The 20776-nt window shown below is 35.4% G+C and overlaps 1 protein-coding gene and 1 pseudogene across 3 annotated transcripts in view; both read right to left on the minus strand.

Annotated features, from left to right (window-relative positions):
* Window positions 1-20776, minus strand: part of LRBA (LPS responsive beige-like anchor protein) — a 763816-nt gene that overhangs the window by 140138 nt on the left and 602902 nt on the right. For all 3 annotated transcript variants that reach the window (XM_024245927.3, XM_054553557.2, XM_054553558.2), the window contains one exon: window positions 9866-10018. In XM_024245927.3, the coding sequence (XP_024101695.2) occupies window positions 9866-10018 (153 nt within the window). The remainder of the gene's footprint in view (window positions 1-9865; window positions 10019-20776) is intronic.
* On the minus strand, window positions 14966-19391 carry LOC129058829 (endonuclease 8-like 2; annotated as a pseudogene).

Below are 20776 nucleotides of genomic sequence, written 5' to 3' on the forward strand. Positions count from 1 at the left end.
AGTGGATACAATTAACAGATATTTTTTCTCCTTCTCTTAACTTCTTTAGGAGATAAAAGATCATATAACACAACATTTATAACACTGCATAGTAGGCTTATATATAAATGTAATATATATATATATAATAGCACAAATTAGGGGTAAGGAATGGAGCTGAGTTGGAGCAAAGCTGCTATATTTTACTGGAATTAAGTTGGTATTAACCTGAAGTAAATTGTGATAATTTAAAATGCAGACTGGGCACAGTGGCTCATGCCTATAAGCCCAGCACCTTGAGAAGCCAAGATGAGAGGATTGCTTGAGGTCAGGAGTTCAAGACCAGCTTGGGCAACATAGTGAGACCTCATCTCTATGAAAAATAAAAAACTTAGCTGGGTGTAGTGGCACACGTTTGTACTCCCAGCTACTCAGGAGGCTGTGGTGAGAGGATAGCTTGAGCCCAGGAGGTTGAGACTGCAGTGAGCCGTGATTGTACCACTACACTCTAGCCTGGGTGACAGAGTGAGATTCTGTCTCAAAAAATAAAATGTATATTGTAGTCTCTATAAATATGACTAAGAAAAGAACTAAAACAAATACATAGTAAAAAAAATTAATGAAAATAGTAGAACAGAAATATTATTTAATACAACAAAGATGATAAAGGAGGAACAGAAAAACAAAAAGACCCAAGACTAAAGAAAATAATTAATAAACTGGTAGACATGAATCCAACTATTATAGAACTCTATACTAGATGAGATTTCTTTACATGTGCTGATCTATTTCTGGATTATGCTATTGGATGCTATCTGGATTGTGCTATTATTATGCTATCAATAATAACATTAAATGTGAATAAACACTTCAAATGGCAGAGATTGTCAGTCTAGATAAGTAACATGATCCAACTATACGCTATCTACAAAAGACATTTTGAAAGTGTCCAAAATCCAAAAAAATAGGTTGAAAATAAAATAATGGAAAAAGGTATACCATGCAAACAGTTACCATAAGAGAACTGAAGTGGCTTTAACAGTATCAGGCAAAACAGACTCAAAAATTACTAAAAACAAACAGAGACAATTTATGACTAAAAAGTTGGTTAATTTATCAGGAAGACATAACAATTATAAACATATATGCACTGTGATAGGCTGAAAAATGTACCCCTCAACCCCAGGAAGATATCAGGTCCGACTCCCTGGAATCTGTAAAATGGTACATTATATGGGAAAAGGTTCTTTGCAATGTCATTAAATTGAGGAATTTTTTTTTTGGAGACAGAATCTCACTCTGTCGCCCAGGCTGGAGTGCAGTGGCATAATTGCAGCTCACTGCAACCTCCACCTCCCAGGTTCAAGCGATCCTCCTGCCTCAGGCTCCCCAGTAGCTGGAACTACAGGCACACGCCTCCATGCCTAGCTAATTTTTTGTATTTTTAGTAGAGATGGGGTTTTGCCATGTTGGCCAGGCTGGTCTTGACCTCCTGACCTCAGGTGATCTGCCTGCCTTGGCCTCCCAAAGTGCTGGGATTACAGGCATGACTTGGCCTCAACTGAGGATTTTGAGATGGGAAGATTATCCTGATTATGAGGGAGGACCCTAAATGCAATCACATGTATCTTTAGAAAATGGAGACCGGGAGAGATTTGGCTATAGACGGAAAAGAAGGCAATGTGAAGACACAGGCAGACATCCTCTGGACGGAATGTGATACTGATTTCAGATTTCTGGACTCTAGAACTGTGAAAGAATAAATTTCTGCTGTTTAAGCCACCAAGTGTTTGCAGTAATTTGCTACAGCAGCTATAGGAAACTAACATATGCATTTAACAACAGAGCCCAAATATACATGAAGCAAAAACTGATAGAATTGAAAACAGCATTTGGAGACTTCAGTATCCCACTAGTAAAACAAAAACAAACATAAAAAAACAACTAGACAGAAAGTCAGCAAAGATATAGAATAGTTAAACACAAAAAACCAAGTCAATCAACTGACATCCACAGAACACTCAACAATAGCAGAATATCCATTCTTCTAAAGATAACATGAAGAATTCTCCCACAGAGACCCCATGCTAGGTTGAAAACAAGTCTCAATACATTTTAAGCAACTGAAATCATACACAGTATGCTCTCCAATCACAATGAAATTAAAAATAGAAAATACAGGAGAAAATTCGGAAAATACAGATTTGGAAAATACAGAAGGGGATTTTGGAAAATATTTGGAAACCAAGCAATGCACTTCTAAACAATCCATAAGCCAAGAAAGAAACCACAGGAATATTAGAAAATTGCATAAGCTGAATGAAAACAAGGAAACAAAATATCAAAATTTACGAGATACAGCAAAAACCACACATAAAGAGAAAATTGTAATTGGAAAACCTGATATTGGAAGAGAAGAACTCAAATAAAAAAACTAGTTTTCCAATTTAATAATCTGGTTAGAGTAAACTAAACCCAAAGCAAGCAAAAGGAAAGAAAGAATGAATATTAGAGTGAAAACTCAACAAAAGAGAACACAGCGACACCATAGAGGAAACCAGTGAAACAAAAAGTTGGCTCTTTGAAAAGACAACAAAATTAACAAAACTTTTTAGCAAGACTGAACTAGAAAAAAAGATAATACCAATTACCAAAAATCAGTATAAATGAGGTAATATCATTACTAACCTTAGAGAAATTAAAATGATAATAAGTCATACTATGAACAACTTTATAAAAATAAATTAGACAACTTAGATTAAATGGACAAATTCCAAGAAAGAAATAAATTACTGACATAGAGTCTAGAAAAAATAAAAAAAATCTCAATAGACCTATAAAAAGTAAAAAAACTGATTTGGTAATTTAAAATCTTCTCACAAAGAAAAGGCCATGCCTAAATAGCGTCAGTGGTGAATTCCACCAAACATTTAAAGAAGAAATAATACGTAGCCTTCACAAAGTCCTTCAAAAATATAGAGGAAGAAGGAACACTGCCATGTCTCATTCTATGAAACTAGTATTACCCTGATAATAAAGTCAGATGAGGATATCACAAGAAAACTACAAACTAATATTCCTCATAAATATAGATTCAAAAATCCTCAAAAGTAGTAATTCCTCAAGAAAATACTAACAAAACAAAAATCCAGGACATATCAAAAGAACTTAAAACATATAAGTGTAATATATTCGTGAATGCAAGGTTGGTTTAACAACCAAAAATCAATTTATATAATATATCATATTTCACTTTTTTGTTTCTTGCTTGAAAATCTTTCCCTATTCCAACATCACATAGAAATTCTCCTGTATTATCTTGTTAAAGTTTATAGTTTTACCTTTATATATAAAGCTTTAATATACTTTCATTTTGTTTGTGGCATAAAATAAGGTTCCAATTAAAATTTTTTTCCCCATATATCTGCCATAGGTTGAATTGTGGCCACTCCCCCCAAATTTTTATGTTAAAGTTTCAACCTAACAGCACCTCAGAAGGTGGCCTTATTTGAAAATTGGGTCATTACAGAAGTCTTTATTTAGGATAGGCCATACTGGAGTAGGGTGAGTCCTTAACCTAATATGAATGGTGTCTTTATTAAAAGGAAAAATTTGGACAGACAGACATGCATAGAGGGAGGATGATGTGAAGAGACACAAGGAGAAGACAGCCATATATAAGCCAATCAGAGGGCTAGAACAGGTCCTTCCCGTACAGCATTTAGGAGAAATCAACCCTGCTAAACCTTGATTTCAGACCTCTGGCCTCCAAACCTGTGAGACAATAAATTTCTGTTGTTTCCACCCAGATAATCATACTTTGTTACAGAAGCCCTAGGAAACTAATAAGATATTTATCTCAGAATCCTAAATTGAAAAGTCCTTCCTTTCCCCACAGTTCTGCAATACCAGCTCTATAACTGATGAGGTTTCTTTATATATCCTGGTCTATTTCTGGGTTCTCTGTTCACTTTTCTTGTACTACTTCTCCTTCCCTAATTACTATAGCTTTATAATAATTTTTGATATCTGGTAAAGCAAGTCCCTCTGAAATCTGCTCTTGTTCCCCAAGAGGATTTTGGCCATAATGGTCCTTTGCTCTTTAAAATCAGTTTATCATCTTCCAACAAAACAAAGTAAACCTATTGAATAGTTTTTGTATTTTTATATTGACTTTATAAATAAATTTGGGGAGAATTAACAATCTATCAATATGGTAAATCTTTTTTTCATCTTATTTAGGTGTCCTCCTTTTTTAACTAAAAATTTCACAGTAAATTACACATCACGGCTAAAAGCAAACCAAACAATAGTAATTTTAGACTCTTCATACCTATCTTCCTACATTCCCAGGGAATTTAAATCCAAAATCCAACCACTGCACTGGGAGTAAACAGGATGAAGACATGAGAGGGAGATACCCTCAGCTAACAATAATTATTTCCAACTGCAGCCACCACGGCTGTTTACATTCTTGGCCACATCATTATCAATATGGAAAATGAAAAGGAAACAATAACAACAACAAAAACAACAATTTGAAAAAAGCTTCTGGCATTTCAATTCCAAAAATTTTTTTTTTTTTAAATGTTGTCTGGTCAGTGGTCTTAAGAATGTCATTTCCCCACTCTTGTTCAGTGGGGGGCATGAGACTGTCTCTTTGCTGTCATCACTTGAGAAGTGTAAATTTTTCATTCAGAGAAAAAAATTATACAAGATTGCCCTAATTCATTCAGAGGTGTAAGATCTATAAAGGTTTATGTTGAATAGATTTAAATTTTAGCAATGATAGAAACAAATTTAGATTTTATTTCTTCATCAACCTTGTTTTTTCCTGTCAGGCAATACTATAAAAGGACAGCATCTCTTTTAATTTGTCCACATATTCTCTGATGATAATGGAAAGCTGATAGTATATTCATTTTATTTTTCTTTACCTTGTTAAGTGAGTACTATTTGTGTCACCATTATGAAATAGTAGAGGAGACAAAAGCTATAGAACATACACAAAAGTAAATGCGATTTTAACTGGTAACCTTAGGACAATTCAACAAGAGAATGCTTCCTTTGCTATATTAATCCCACCTCCAGGCCTTGAGAAGCTTTCTACTTCAACAAGGTATCAAAGAGAAGGTAATCTCCAAACAAATAGGGATATTGTCTCTTATTCATCGAATCTAATAGTGCTGGTCCATAAGCAAGCACTCAATAAATACATGTTAAATGAATGAACTATTATAATTTGAATCAATTATGTATATTATATATCCTTTGGCTAAAACAAAACGCTCTACTTTTAAAGGCCAACTTTTAGTGATTCTGCCCAGAGTATGGTTTTCTTTGACTCTTATTCAATATGAAACTTGAAGGTTATAAGAGGCAGTATAATATATAGGTCTAAACACTGACATTATATCTTAAGAGACAGATGATGGGCATTCCGAACTCATAAATTTTTCTATTATGTGAAAGTATGAAAGCCTGTTTCTCATTTATATTTCTGATGCAGTATCTGAAATAAATTTTTTTCCTTGTTCAGGTAATAGTAGATAACAGGGACCAATCTCAGGGATATAATTAAGACTGCTTTGGTTTTACCCTGATTCCAACTGTTCAGAACAAAATATAGTTTACTTCTCTGAAAAACTAATGAAATTTAGGTGAGTTTTCCTTCTAAAATATGTAGGATATTATCTTCTGTTCATAAGCCCATCCACTTAGCCAGTTTTCCAATCCTACATTTAGATCTTCATTACTTACAGAAAACTGAGGATAAGAGTCGTTGGGTGAGACAGTAGTTACAGTCCTCTAACACAAACAGAGAATGCAGCATTACTGGTTCACTACCAAAATCATGCTCCTAAAAATATCCTATCCTCTTGAATTAACAACCAAATACTTAAAAAAGACATGCTGGGTATCTTAAAATGAGTATGTCAGTTAATTAATTCTCTGATCCCCTGCTACCAACCAAGTATTGTATAATCTGTTATCATTCACTGTCCTATAGATCATCTGTTCTTGGTGCTGGTTTGTTCCAGGAAGAGGGACAGCTGCAATACTATATCCCTGTTCAACCTGAGGACCATCTGACTTTAATTGTAACACACAGCTTGATGTGGCTCTGGCTATGAGAAGCCGAAGTATCGTCTGTAATAATCTGGAAAAGCAGAAACCTGCCAACAGAGGGCTGAAAACAGGGATTGTGCTGTCTGGCTGCCTGACGGGCTGCAGGAAATATGATTAATGAGTAAGGTATAATGATATCAGGAACCCGATTAGCACCACAAAAAGGTCACAGATCAAAGTAGTATGCATTTCATGAGCTGCAATCATTGCATAAAATCTGTGGACTTGAAGTGGTAAACCAAAAAGAGGAGGGGGATGAAACTCTTATGTGACAATATGCTAACCAATACATAAGATACCATACTAACAATTTAGTCACTTGTAGAAAGTTAAAAAGAAATTACAAAATGAATCAATATAGACTATATTGTAAGGAAACTTTGTTCATCAGAGGTGTAAAATAAATATTTGGAATGAATGAATGAGGTATTAAATTCTTTCATAAAGGCACATATATGTAAAATCAAGTATCTTTCCTAATTATGAATTAAAATGACCAGATATACAGTCAACTTTAAACTATGTTTGCATTTGAATTGCAGTGATTTTATACACAGTTCTGTTTAGGAATGTAAGCTAATTCAGAGTCTAAACAATGAAGACATCTATAAAACTCAAGCAGTAGGAATCACTGAGAAAAATATTAAGTAAACTTAATAATAATGTTATAACAAATGCACAGTTAATACTGCAAAATATTATCTGGTATACAACTTTACAATCATGTCCAAGTTTAGAGCGTGGGTAGCCAAAAGCATTTGATAAACCACAATCTTCTTTTCCTTAGTGCCCTTGTAAACCTGTCCCAAATAGACCTGGCTCTTCTGAGGTGAAGGCAGTGAGGGTAGAGATGGGAGGTACTGTCAGGAGAGCGGCTTTCCTTAACTTATACAATTAAATTTTTTAATTGTCAAAATGTTGGTGAAAAACTTAATATATAACTTATTCAAATGTTTCTGCCTTTTAGAGCTCCTTTAAAGTGAAGTAAACATACTAACAAACTTCTTTATATTATTAATAATACTAACTATGGTAATGATTAACAGAAACTGATTCTCTTGAGACTTAAAATTTCAAGTCATATTTGAGAAAAAGTGTGTCAATAAAAAAATGATCAGAACATGATTTTTTCTTAAAAGTATATTCACCAATAATGAGGATATTTTGTATCTTTTATTTATTGTATAAATATTTAATATCTAATATTTAGTTAAAACATTTTTTAAATCGTGATTCAAAAGACACCACTAAAAAATAAAAAAAAAGCTAGTTAAAAAATATTTTCAAAATACATGTTGGACAAATGACTTTTATGGAGAATACACAAAGATCTCTTACAATTCACTAAGAAAAAGACAACGCAATTTAAAAATAGGCAAAATATTTGAATGGATACTTCACCAAAGAATATATATATATATGAGTAGCAAATAAGTCGGTGAAAAGATGGTTAACATTTTCGTCATTAGGATAATGCAAATTAAAATAACAATGACCTACCTACTAGAATGGCTAAAATAAATAAGACTGACAATACCAAGTCTTGTTAAGGATATGGAAAAACTGAAACTTCATACATTGTGGGAATACAAAACGGTAAACATTTTTATTATATGACCCAGGAATTCCTAGAAATCTACCCAAGAGAAATAAAAACAGATGTCCACACTAAGACTTATATGCAAATATTTATAATAGCCCAAACTAGAAAAAAAAGTCCATTAACTAGTAAAGAGATTTTAAAATGTGATATCTATAAAATGGAATACTATACAGCAATACAAAGAAATTAACTACTGATATATGCATAACATGGACGAATCTCAAAAAACATCGTGCTAAGTGAAAGAAGACAGGCATAAAAAGACTACATATTGTATGATTCCATTAATATAAAATTTCTAGAAAAGCAAAACACAGACAGAATCAGTGATTGCCTGGAGCCGGCAGTGGCAGCAGAGGCTGACTATAAAGAGGCCCAAGGAAACTTTTTGTACTCGTGAGTGTTCTAAAGCTGGATTGTAGTGGCGGTTACATAACTGTATACACTTACTAAACTCCTTGAATTGCATACTTTAAAAAGTTGTATTTTATTATATATAGATTATACCTCAGTGAATTTGTTTTAAAAGAAAAATCACTGAAAGAAAAAAGTTGTAGTATGAATATACCTTCTATTCACTTTTGTGTATCCCTGGGGAAAAAAAACACGACCATAGACACCTGCTGCATTTAAAGGTTTGACATTTCCTTCAGTATCTTTCAGAGCAAGCTTAGCGTCATCTCTCACTTTAATCACAGAAACTTTGTGAGAATCTTTAAAAATTCTTGGGGTAAAAGTAAAATGCAACATGTTCCATAAGACTGTGATACAATAATATTATTTACTATTTTCTGAGTGCCTACTATAAGCCAGAGAATATTCTAGGCATTTTACATACATAATTACAATTGTTTACTCATAATTTCAAAATTACAAATGAAGAAACCAAGGCTCAGAAAGGTTAAACTGCTAAGGTTCCACAACCAGCAATGTGATTGATAAAGGATTGGGAAATCTGGTCAGATTCTAAAGCTTACATATTCTTTCCACTCCCCTGCATTGTTTCCAGCATATATAGAATCCAAAATTTCAAAAATAATGAGACTGTAATAGGATCTGGAAGATAGGATTAATTGTTGGTATGAAAAGAAAGGAATGCCACATTAAAAAAATGCAATAATTTTCCTTTTTTACATGTGAAGTAAAAACATAATGCAACTGAGATTTCACTTTTAATGTAGAGTATGGTAAACATTCTACTTTTATTTTTTAAATTTATTTTATTTTTTATTTTTTCGAGACGGAGTTTCACTGTGTCACCCAGTCTGGAGTACAATGGCATGATCTCAGCTCACTGCAACCTCTGCCTCCCAGGTTCAAGCAATTCTCCTGCCTCAGCCTCCCAAGTAGCTGGGATTACAGGCGCCTGCCACCACATCCAGCTAATTTTTGTATTTTTAATAGAGGTGGGGTTTCACCATGTTGGGCAGGCTGGTCTCAAACTCCTGACCTCAGGTAATCCGCCCACCTTGGCCTTCCAAAGTGCTGGGATTACAGGTGTGAGCCACCGCACCCGGCCAAGATTCTACTTTTAAATACTAAGAATAAAGCTCCCTGATTCCAAACTTCTGTGAAACTTAAAAGGCAAAAAGGAAAAGTCATATTAGTGTCTCAAAAATAATACTGAACCCAGATAATGAAGGACACTAAAGAATCCACTAAAGAGGATACTAAAGAGTTGTTTGTAAGCACAAATTCAATGTGCTTTTAACATTTTCATATTCTCAATATTACACGAAGATTTCCTTCAAATGACAGATACAGGACATAATTTGAAAATCTTGTTTCTATTATGAAAATGTGCAATGGCCTTCTAACCTGGAATACAAAATTATGTTCCTTTCCTGGAAAGAGAAGCTCATATTTGGAAAAACTTACAATCCCAATTTCACTTCTAACTTTCGCTTATAATTTTGAATCATCATGTATATATGAATGTAACTTAACTTCTGCATAAAAGAAACTATTATATATCAATTCAATAACATTTCATAAAGTATATACAAGGATTCTTGAGCTATTATGTCACTTTCAGTTAGTCCTATCACCTACAGCTTTGTCCAGAAGAGCAAGGGTTAATGATTATACACCAACACATGAAAGATGCTTTGAGCAAAAGCTCATGACAGACAGAGTAGATGATTACTATCTTACCAATCTGTTTATGTGAACAAATTCTTCTGAGGTTTTGGCCCAAGGAGGAAGTTCGACATCAGACACTACTGTCCCATCATCCATCACTCCAAGATTATAATTATTGAAGTTGACAAACATCTCAGGGAGATAATAAAATTCAGGGATCAACTCCTATATAAAAATAAAAGACAGTGTGATATTATAAACTGTAGGATACTGACTAGATATTCAAAAAAAGGACCTGATCATTTTCTATTGTTCAGAAGAACAAAATAAACACAGGGAATTTTTTTTTCTTTGCATATCATAGCCCTGTCACAGTTTCTCATAAGGTAGACAGATCCTATCCAACCCAATTTAAATAAGATCTTACTGGTATAAATAGCTTTCATAGGCTTTCCTTCATGACATGTCTCATAACCTCAAAACTCTTAAATACAAACATTTTAGTAATAACTGAGGTTTGACAAGATATAAACATAAATTACCATGCTATAACAATAATGACAACCTAACTAGATTTTTTATGAGGTATATGGAATTTTTGCCAGAAAAACCCAAAATCTTTCTAAGCATTAAAATGCCACTGTCTTGGTCTCTTCATCAACCAGGAAGATAATTTACTACAGTTTAGCCATGGTTTGTCAGTACCTTTTCCTCACATTTCAAAACGGTCAAGTTTAAAGATACCAACTCTGATAGAGGATCAAAATTTAAAATTAGTCTAGAAAATGACTTGCATGAGAAACTGAGTAAATTCAATATGTAACTTTAATAATGACATTTAATAAGCAGAAAAATGCAGCTGTTTAGCCTTTTGTGCGTAATAAACCCCATATATAACTATTTCAGAGGCTCTGTAGATCAGACTTGAAATCCAGTCTTGACATGGGTCAGTGGTTCAGTGGTCTTTCAGATACCCCCTCAGGGCCAGCTATGGCAGGCCCGGCTTTCCAAACAGTTGAGTAAAATAGGGAGGTCATCAGATTTTGGACAGGTCAGTATGAACTTGCCAGAGCAGAGAAAAAAAATCCAGCAGGAATTAAGCTATTATCACCTCCATCATCCATGTGAAATGTTGTCTGACTTTGAATTGTACATCCTTTGTTTACAATCACAATAATTAACTAAGCAGGGTAGAAATGAGCTTGTTCTCCTTCCAAATGGCTGACAACCACCTGACCATTAGACTTAAAAAGCATTTTAACTGAACAATTAAAAAAAAAAAAAGACCTTGTTTAAAGCTTAGCTATAAATAAAATTAGGCTATAATCACACAAAAATTTTAAGATTCTCATCTTCAAAAACAATGTATATAATTCTAATTGACAAAAGAGGAAAATGCAGATGTGTGTTATTTTATGAAGCAAAAAGCCATATCCAATTTGTCTGAGCTAACACTTATTGCATGGTATGAGTCATACTCTCATACCATAAATAAATAAACTCTTAATAAACCTTATTAAATTTAATCTCACAACCACTTTACAAGGTAAAGTATCAATCATTTCTACTTAAAAAATGAACTAAGGCTCAAAAAAGTGCTTTGTCCAACGTTACCAGTTGATATATTATAAATATGGAAGTTGGACCAGGACTTGTTTAACTGTAAAGCCTGTGTCCTTAGTCATCAAATAAGCCTGGGTTCTACTTACATAGTACATGCAGTGCTAAACATTTTAAGTATAAGTTTTTAACTTATATACAAAGTGATTTTTAAAAAAGGAAAAGAAACTCTAAACTTTTAGCATTTTCATGATGAGAAAACAACTGGCTATCCTGAATACATATATCTTTCATATATATATATTTATCTCTCTATATATAGCAATTGTTATATAAATAATTAATTGAAAAAGAATTTTTGTAATGTGATTTATCCCAATAAATCACTATATAATTTTCTAGTATTAATTGCCAAAGTGTGTATTCAATTAATTTCCAGCTTTGACAAATTTTACCAAAATATGTTATTTTCACTTCATAATACTTGTGCTACTGAAGATGAATGTTCCTATTCCCAGGCCTTGTTTTACAGTAAAGAGGGATGAACATGCTTTCCTTGTTCATTGACAATCAAAAGCAGCATTTGCTTAATTAAATACTAATTATTCTCATTTCAGTAATACCCGCTGCCCACTTCCACCCCCATTCACACTCTATCATGATTAGAAGATAGTGTCCTTCTTTTGCTGGTTATACCTACCATGCTCTTGTTTTATAATCCTCCTAGATTCAAAACAATAATTATAATGGATGAATTTTAAGTGCTAATTTTCCCCCGAGTTTTAAAATTTGAGAGATTCGTCATTTCTATTGTAAATTAGAGATGCATAATAAAATATACCTAAATGCATAGTAAAAATATACCTAAAAAGTACTCTTACCAACACCAATTTGAGGAAGCACAATGGAACAAATGATATTTCATAGCATTTGTTACAAAAATGAAGTTTTCAATCCTTCTAATATATAGCACCAAAATATTATGATTTTGTATATTTGTCTGTATCTTCTACATCTGTTATTTCATTCAGGTTACTCAACAAATTGACAACAAATTTATTTGCTCAAAACAAATATTCTCCACAAGTTTTTTTTGTTTTTTGTTTTTTGTTTTGGTTAAGAGACAGGGTCCCACTCTGTCACCCAGGTTGGAGTACAGTAGTGGCACAATCATAGTTCACTGTAACCTCAAACTTTAATCGATCTTTCCACCTTAGCCTCCCAAGTGGCTAGGACTATAGGAATACACTACCATGCCTGGCTAATTTTTCAATTTTTTGCAGTGACAGGGTCTGGCTATGTTGCCCAGGCTAGTCTCAAACTCCTGGCTTCAAGCAATCCTCCCCAAAATATATTTTATTCCTGGCCCAATTTATTTTTAAATACACATTTATTATGAATTATTATGTTACTTTAATATTGACACCTTAACCTAAATATAAATTCAATTAGTTAAACTAGAAATTAAATGGAGCAAAACCACCCATAAAACTAAAAAGAATTTTTAAATAAGTGATATGAAGAAAGCAATTTCAAACTTTCAAGTCTTTCAGCTACATAATTTCTATCATGCTGGGAAGAAGGTAATAACCATCAGTTTCCATTTAATTACTATTGATTTTTTGATTTCCTAAGGAAACATTTTATGTAAATTCTGTACAATGGGCATTGTAAACATATTTCAAAATTAAAAATTTAAACACTAAAAATTAAAAATTAGCTTTCAACATTTCACTTAAAATTTATCAAGATATGTATTTGCGTTTTACTCTATTTTTTCACCTCTCACTCCCTTCACCTTTAATTTTAAGAGTAGACAGGCATTTCCTTTCTCAAGAACATTTGCAGGGTCCAGAGCAGAGGCCTCTTGAGGCATCTTTCTTTTCTGTCTTGTGTGAATCTCTAAGCAAACAGAGAGTATGTGAGGTATCTAGGTGAAGGAGGAGTCAAATGTTAGTATTTTTAAAGAGAGAGAAGCCAAACAGGCATAAATTTTTTCCAAGAGTAGGGAAGCAAGTTCTCAAAATCTACAGTCAGCATTTTTTTTTTTTTTCCAGCCTGGGTGAAAGGAGAAGGGATGAAGAGGTTAGGCAGGAATCCAGAAGATGGGGAATGGTGAGAGGGTCACTATATGCCCATACAGTGCCTCTATGTGAAATATAAGAAAGGTAACACCTCTAGGCTAATGTAGTCCTAAGAGAATTCAGTTTCATAAATGGAATAAGTACAGGCTGGATTTTAGCTTCTGTTCCTTCTCTCAATCAAGTGCCCTTTCTGAAGAACAATCTGCCTACTGTACATAGTGGCCCCATGCATGGTGCACATAGGGAAGCTAGTCCCTTGGCACCATGGCTTTTGGCATCAGCAAATATTTTCTAACACTAACTTGGTATAATCATCAGAGCTGCTTGCCTCCGAAAGACCATATGTATCTTAGACAATAAAGATATGACTAATGAAGAAAACGATAGACTAAAGATGTGAAGGCTAGTTTTCTAGGTATCACATAAGCCTGGATTCTCATTCAAGCCTTGAGAAAAGAAGGTCCCTGCTCTACCAATCTAATAACTATGAAGGAATTTTTCACCAGCCTAATATGAAGAAGGGCTGAGTTCAAATTAGGATATTTCTTGTACACTTGAGTTGGTGGTTATAATTTTATACCTATTTCAATAATGGTAAAAAGTTAGCAATATATTAACCGATAGTATCTTTTTTTTTTTTTTTTTTTTTGAGATGAAGTCTTGCTGTGTCACCCAGGCTGGAGTGCAGCGGTGCAATCTTGGCTCACTGCAACCTCTGCCTCCTGAGTTCAAGCAATTCTCATGCCTCAGCTTCCTTAGTAGCTGAGATTATAGGCGCCTGTAACCACACCAGGTTAATTTTTGTATTTTTAGTAGAGACGGGGTTTCAGCATGTTGGCCAGGCTAGTCTCAAACTCCTGACCTCAGGTGATCTGCCTGCCTCGGCCTCCCAAAGTGCTGGGATTACAGGAGTGAGCCACCAAGCCCAGCCATGATAATATATTTCTAGGCCAGGCACCGTGGCTAAGGCCTGTAATCCCAGCACTTTGGGAGGCCAAGACAGAAGGATGGCTTGTTTCCAGGAGTTCAAGACCAGCCTGAGCAACATGGCAAGACCCATCTCTACAAAAAAATTAAAAAATTTAGCCAGGTATGGTGGCATGCACCTGTGCCTGTAGTCCCAGCTATTTGAGAGGCTGATGTGGGAAGACTGTGAGTCCAGGAAGCTGCAGTGAGCCGTGTTCACACTACTGCACTCCAGCCTGGGTGACAGAGCGAGACCCTGTCTCAAAAAAAAATACATATATATTATACATATATGATATATATATATATAAAGTATATATACTATACATGTATAATATATGTAATATAAATACATATATTATACATATATAATATAAATATATACATATATGTTATATATAAAAAGTATAACATATAAATATATGTCTTTTTTGTATATATTTATATATACATATATATACACACATACCCAAAATGCAGGAAGAATTCGGTATGGGCAGAAATACAAATAGAATGTAAATGTTATTTCTTATTAAAATAATAAAACTCATAAGAACACCTCTTAATTATTTGATTTAAACCTTAGGTAGAAATGAAGGGTGATGTAGCACATCATTATCACAAAAAAGAAACCACATTTATTTAGTTCTTATTCTTTTTTTGTTTGTTTGTTTAACAGAGAGCTTCAGTTTCATGTCACTGTCCTAGCTTCATCTACCTGTTGCCAACAACCTGAAGGAGTTTCTCCATAGCCCTTGATTCCTGAATTGTTCAACATATCAAGAGCAACAGTCACAAATACATTGACTTAAGGAGTAAACAAGCAGCTTTTCTCTACAGACGACTGAGCACCCCAGGAAGGCATAGCTCTCTGCTCCACCCCAGCCTCTTGGTGTCTGTGTCCAGCAGGAAGGACCTGGCAGGAGGCTGAATCCAAGCACTGCTTTCAGGCCACTCTATTCTCATCCCTGGATCCTCCAGGGGAATAAGGAAAAAAAAAATGACTGTTTTCCTGCTTTCAAAATGGAGGGCCTTAAAATCAACCAAAGTTCCAGAACAAAAACAAAACACAGGAGCTGGCTGGGTGCACTGGCTCACACCTGTGGTCCCAACATTTTGGGAGGCCAAGGTGGGAGGATCGCTTGAGTGCAGGAGTTCAAGACCAGCTTGGCCAACATGGCAAGACCCCATCTCTACAAAAAAAGTAAACAAAAATCAGTCAGGCATCATGGCATATGTCTGTAGTCCCAGCTACTCTGGAGGGTGAGGTGAGGACTGCTTGAGCCTGGGAGGGCAAGGCTGCAGTGAGCCGAGTTCATGCCACTGGCACCCTAGCCTAGGAAACAGAGTTAGACCTTGTCTCAAAACAAAAACCCAAAAAACCCCCCATCATCTGCAAAGCCATGTTGGGACTACAACTATTTCCCATAGGCTTTCTTCTTCCTTGCCCCATTGACTTCCAGAAGGTTTTCCCCTTACCCATCAACATGACTTTTCTCATCTTTCACAATGGCGCAATTCAATAGGAAGAATTAACAACTAGAAAAGGAAGAAAAAAAAAAAAATCTAACCCTATGAAAACTCTGCCTTCAACACAACTCCAGGGAGATGAACATTATAATACTGGCACTCCTGACCCACACTATCCTCTGCACCCCGTCCCTGATCACATCCTCCTCTCTGGACACTTAGACATCAGGTTCACCAAGAGGCAAGGTTCCATGAAGAGCACCCTGAGTTCCTTAGAAGAACTGGTACTGCTCCGGCTCCTCTAACAACCGAGGCTGGCACTGTGGGCACCACCAGGTGAGCCTCTGGAACCCACCTGAGGGCCCAAAGGGCTTCTTCATGACCTGGTGGCCAGCAGGGCACTGTTCTTTCTGGTAGACCTGCATGTGCTGCGGTTTGCCCTGGAACTTGCCCTGCAGCCAGGCTGTACTGAACTCCACCACGTGATCCACCAGGGCCTCCTAACGTGGAGGCACTCAGGATTGAACCAAGAGAAAGGAGATGGATGCCAGCTCTGTACAAGACTTCATTCTTAAGGATGTTCCCTAGCCCTGAGAAGTATTTCTGGTCCAATGGTGTATAACAGACAAGCTGAGCCTGGCCTAGAGCTTCCAAGGTTTGCCCTCAATGGAACTTCCCCAGAGGTCACACAGGTGGGTGTGACCTCTGGGGAAGAGCTCCAAGACATCTGACAATTATAAAATGCCAGGAAACCACCACCACCAAAGTACAGGACCAACCTCAGGGCAGGGTCCCTCCAGTCCCCCCTTTTTGGCTTTCTTGGCTCTGGAGAAGTCGTTCACCCAAACGCTGCCAAACAAACAAGAGCTGACACGCAGCCACCTCCCAGCATCTCCTGTAGGGGTGTCTCCCTTCAAACATTCCTAATCATCCTCTCCCTGGGGGACGAGCTCTGTGGACCGTGAGGAGGTGTCAAGGGTCTTCTGCCCACTGGGCTCCCGGGCCTGCTTTGAGTTCGCAGTCCCTTCCTTCTGCGCTTCTTTTTGTGGAGGCTCTGGCGGTGGGCTGTTGCCAGCGGGCCCCATTTCTTCATCTGGATCAAATCTAAGGAATAATTTCTTTCCATGGACCTGGGTGTCCTGGAGCCACAGAGACTGGAGGCTGGTGGGCTATAGCTTCTTACTGTTGCTCCCTGTCTTTACCACCTGCTTGCCCACAAAAGGAGAGACCAAATGGTGAAATGTCCTCACCAACAGCCCTTCTGGCATCCCAGCTCCGGGTGGGCAGCCCCTTGGCCCGACCCAGCACCACTGCACGGCCCGCACAGCAGCTCCAGCACCAGGCGGAGATTTCTCAGCGCCATGGCACACACGGGCTCCGTCCCCCTAGGGGACGCCCCTGTAAGTTAGTTCTTACTCTTCAGAGAGAACTGTTTTAGGGTCTGGGATACATAAAATGAGTTCCCCCGCCCCACCCCCACAGAGAATACAGATCTAAATCAGTAATAGAGAAAGGATATATTTTTAAGAGAAAATAGGTTGTGAAAACAACTAGCACTCCAGAAGTTCAAATGAGAAAATTATGACTAAAAGTTGGGGTGGCCAGAGAAAGCTTTAGGGAAAAGATCGTAATACATTGTATTTCGCTAACACAGAACTCATCAATCTGTATTATAACTGCTTGTTTGTTTCTATCTCCCTCTAAATGGAAGGATCCATGAAATTGAGGACTTTACAAGTGAATTTAAAATATGACAAGCATTTCTAAGAAACTAATACTGAGGAGAGAGATTATTAACATTTTACATATAGTATGAAGAACAACATCAAATTAGCACAATTAAATAAGACAATGAGCATATATACAGCAAATCCTCACTTACTGTCATCGATAGGTTCTTGAAAATTGCAACTTTACATAAAATGGCATATAATGATGCCAATTTTACCACAGGCTAATTGATATAAATGAATTAAGTTTCCATGGCATATTTTGGTTGCCACAAAAACATCACCAAACTTCTAAAAAGAGACCCAAAACACTTCTAATATTAAATATTGAAATAAATGTGAGCTATATATACATCTAAGAAAGATTAACAAAAACAAGATAATTATTTACCCATTTATTCCACTTCAGGGTTGCAGGTGGCCTAACACCTACTGCGGCAACTCAGGGCACAAGTCAGGAACCCATGGTGCCTTGGACAGGACACCAGGTGCCATCCCATAGCAGGGAGTGCATGCGCGCATGCAACACACACACACACACACACACACACACACACACACACACTCAGACAGGAACCATGTAGACACACCAGTTCACCTCATGTGCACATCTTTGGGATGTGGGAGGAAGCCAGAGTACCTGGAAAAAGCCCACACAGACATGGGAAGAACATGCAAACACCACACAGACAGTGGCCCCGGCCATGAATTGATGTTTTTTTTCTCACCAGCGATATAACAAAACATTGAATGAAATGACATTTGAGGACATGCTGTACTTAAACTATATTGCAGTCTCATTACAAGAAAATCTGCATAAATAAGTCAGTGATGAGAGTTCAATACTCTCTTAATATGAAATAAACATGCTGAACTCAACTGATATATACTAATATGTAACAAAATAAATAAGCATATATACAGCCAAAATCTTACTGTGGATGACAATGGCATTTAAGTTATACAGTAGAATTCCATTTTAATACTAAAAGCATCTTTCTAAGAACCATGTCTTGATACAATACCAAATATTACAGTTCAAAATTATCTCTTTTGACAGATGAAATGTAGTAACAGAGTCAAAGATTATGCCTTTCTAATACTTCTAATGCACATTTACAAAGTGAAGCATGTTTTATATTCATCAGAACAGAACAGTCAGTTCTGGATAAAAAACACATGTTCAGCAATTCTTTAAAACATCAGTGGAAAATGATAAGTAAACAACACTGACAGAAGACAGATACATTTACAATTCACATTTTCTTCTGGCTTGCTCACAATAATTTTAATCTCTATCACTTAATTAGGTAGATGGGTCTTAGAGGCAGGTAACATGGCCAACATTTAGTGTATCATCTCCTAACATAAAAATTTGAAAGGTTCAACCAGAGGTTATACCACAGTTCAGGATAAGCCCATTGCTTTGATCACAAATCCCAAGGCTTTCACAGCATAATGACAAGGATTGGTTGTGACCACACATATGCTTTAGTTTTCTTTATTAAGGTATAATTTCCACTGATATGAACAACCTTTGCAGCCAGGCTGTATGATTCTCCTTTTAATAGTCACCAATTCTATGCACTGAACTAAACCCACCACTTCAATATATTGGGGCAAACATACCAACTACTAATCTATCAACCAAAAAGAAACAAGATAATCAAAATAGAAATAAAAATGAAGAAGCTCCTTTTTAGTTAAAATAAAATATTTATTTCATTTTTCCTAAATATGAAATATTGACAACTCAAATAGAAGCATGATAAATTAGAAGTTAACTAATTTAAGGTGCACTGCTTAGGGACACTGACGGTAAAAAAATGTGAAAGCAAAATTTCAGCTTTTCACCACTGAAAAAATGATTAAAAAAATTGAAAATAAGCTTTCTTAATTAACAAAAGAGCTGATTAACAGTATATTATAAAAATATAAGGTGCACGTTTTGAAACATTTTAATTTTCAAGATTTATTTTGTTAGCCCATAAGTAATAAAACTTTTTAAAAATTCACTAGAGATCAAGTACATTGAATTGCATTTATAATAGTTATTTTAAATCAACTGCATATCTGAAAGCTTTCAAGTTGATATTTAAATTTAGTTTGTCCTAATTTGGTAGATAAAATGCTGTTTTTTTCCTACAGTAAAAGAAAAACAATCATTTTCAAAATTGGAAAAGAAAAAATAATCTATAATCCTTCCAGACCAACCCCATAAATATTATGTGGTTTTTAGATATTATAAAACTGTTATTTCAAATGCATTACAATAAAGAAAAATCATGGATTACAAATCAATAGATAAATGATAATCTATTTCAATCTGATATAGTAGAAAGAATAATTATGTTTAAGTCTTGTCTACTCAACTTACTGTCACATGTACTCAAATTAATTTAATTTCTGTGACCCTTACCTCAATTGCCATTTCAAAACCACAGGGTTTGCTGTGAGGCTCATATGGGATAATATGGAATTCTAAATATACATAAGATATTATTATCATTAGTAGGATTCATGATAAAAATCCCAAATTACAGACTCAACTTGCCTAAATCCTAAAGCCAATAGGTCATTCACTGAATTATGCCCATTTATAAAAGCATTTAACATAACGCTAAGAATACTTAACAAAACTTACTTTCAAAAATATATATGCCCACAAAAATATTTGAGACTTAATAGTTCCTGGCAAATAACTATGACATTCAAAACAAATATATTCTTTTTTTTATTAGCAATGACAGTAGGGCTTAACATGCTTCATATTATGATAAATATCCCCAATAATGTATGGTTCTTTCTTGCTTTCAACACATTTTTCACTTCCATGTTTGAAATGGACATCTCCATTGGGCCTTTTGCTGTTCTAGACCCTTATCTCCAAATAAATTATAATTTGGAAAGAAATAATGGGCATTAATAATGCAAACAAAAGGTGGGCTGTAGCTGCCATAAGAGAAGATGCAAATAAAATTTCTGGAATAAGTGGTAGATATATATTTAGTGTGGGAGAAGAACCACTCATCTCAGTATCTAAGAACACATTAATGAACAGTCTACATTTTTTAGTTGAACAAAAAATATGATAAGATCACCAGTCAAAAAACAAATCACACTTGACATATGTACGCATTTTTATAATTCTGGAAGATATGAATATTTTCCAA

Source organism: Pongo abelii, chromosome 3 (genome assembly GCF_028885655.2).
Source record: "Pongo abelii isolate AG06213 chromosome 3, NHGRI_mPonAbe1-v2.0_pri, whole genome shotgun sequence".
Taxonomy (NCBI): domain Eukaryota; kingdom Metazoa; phylum Chordata; class Mammalia; order Primates; family Hominidae; genus Pongo; species Pongo abelii.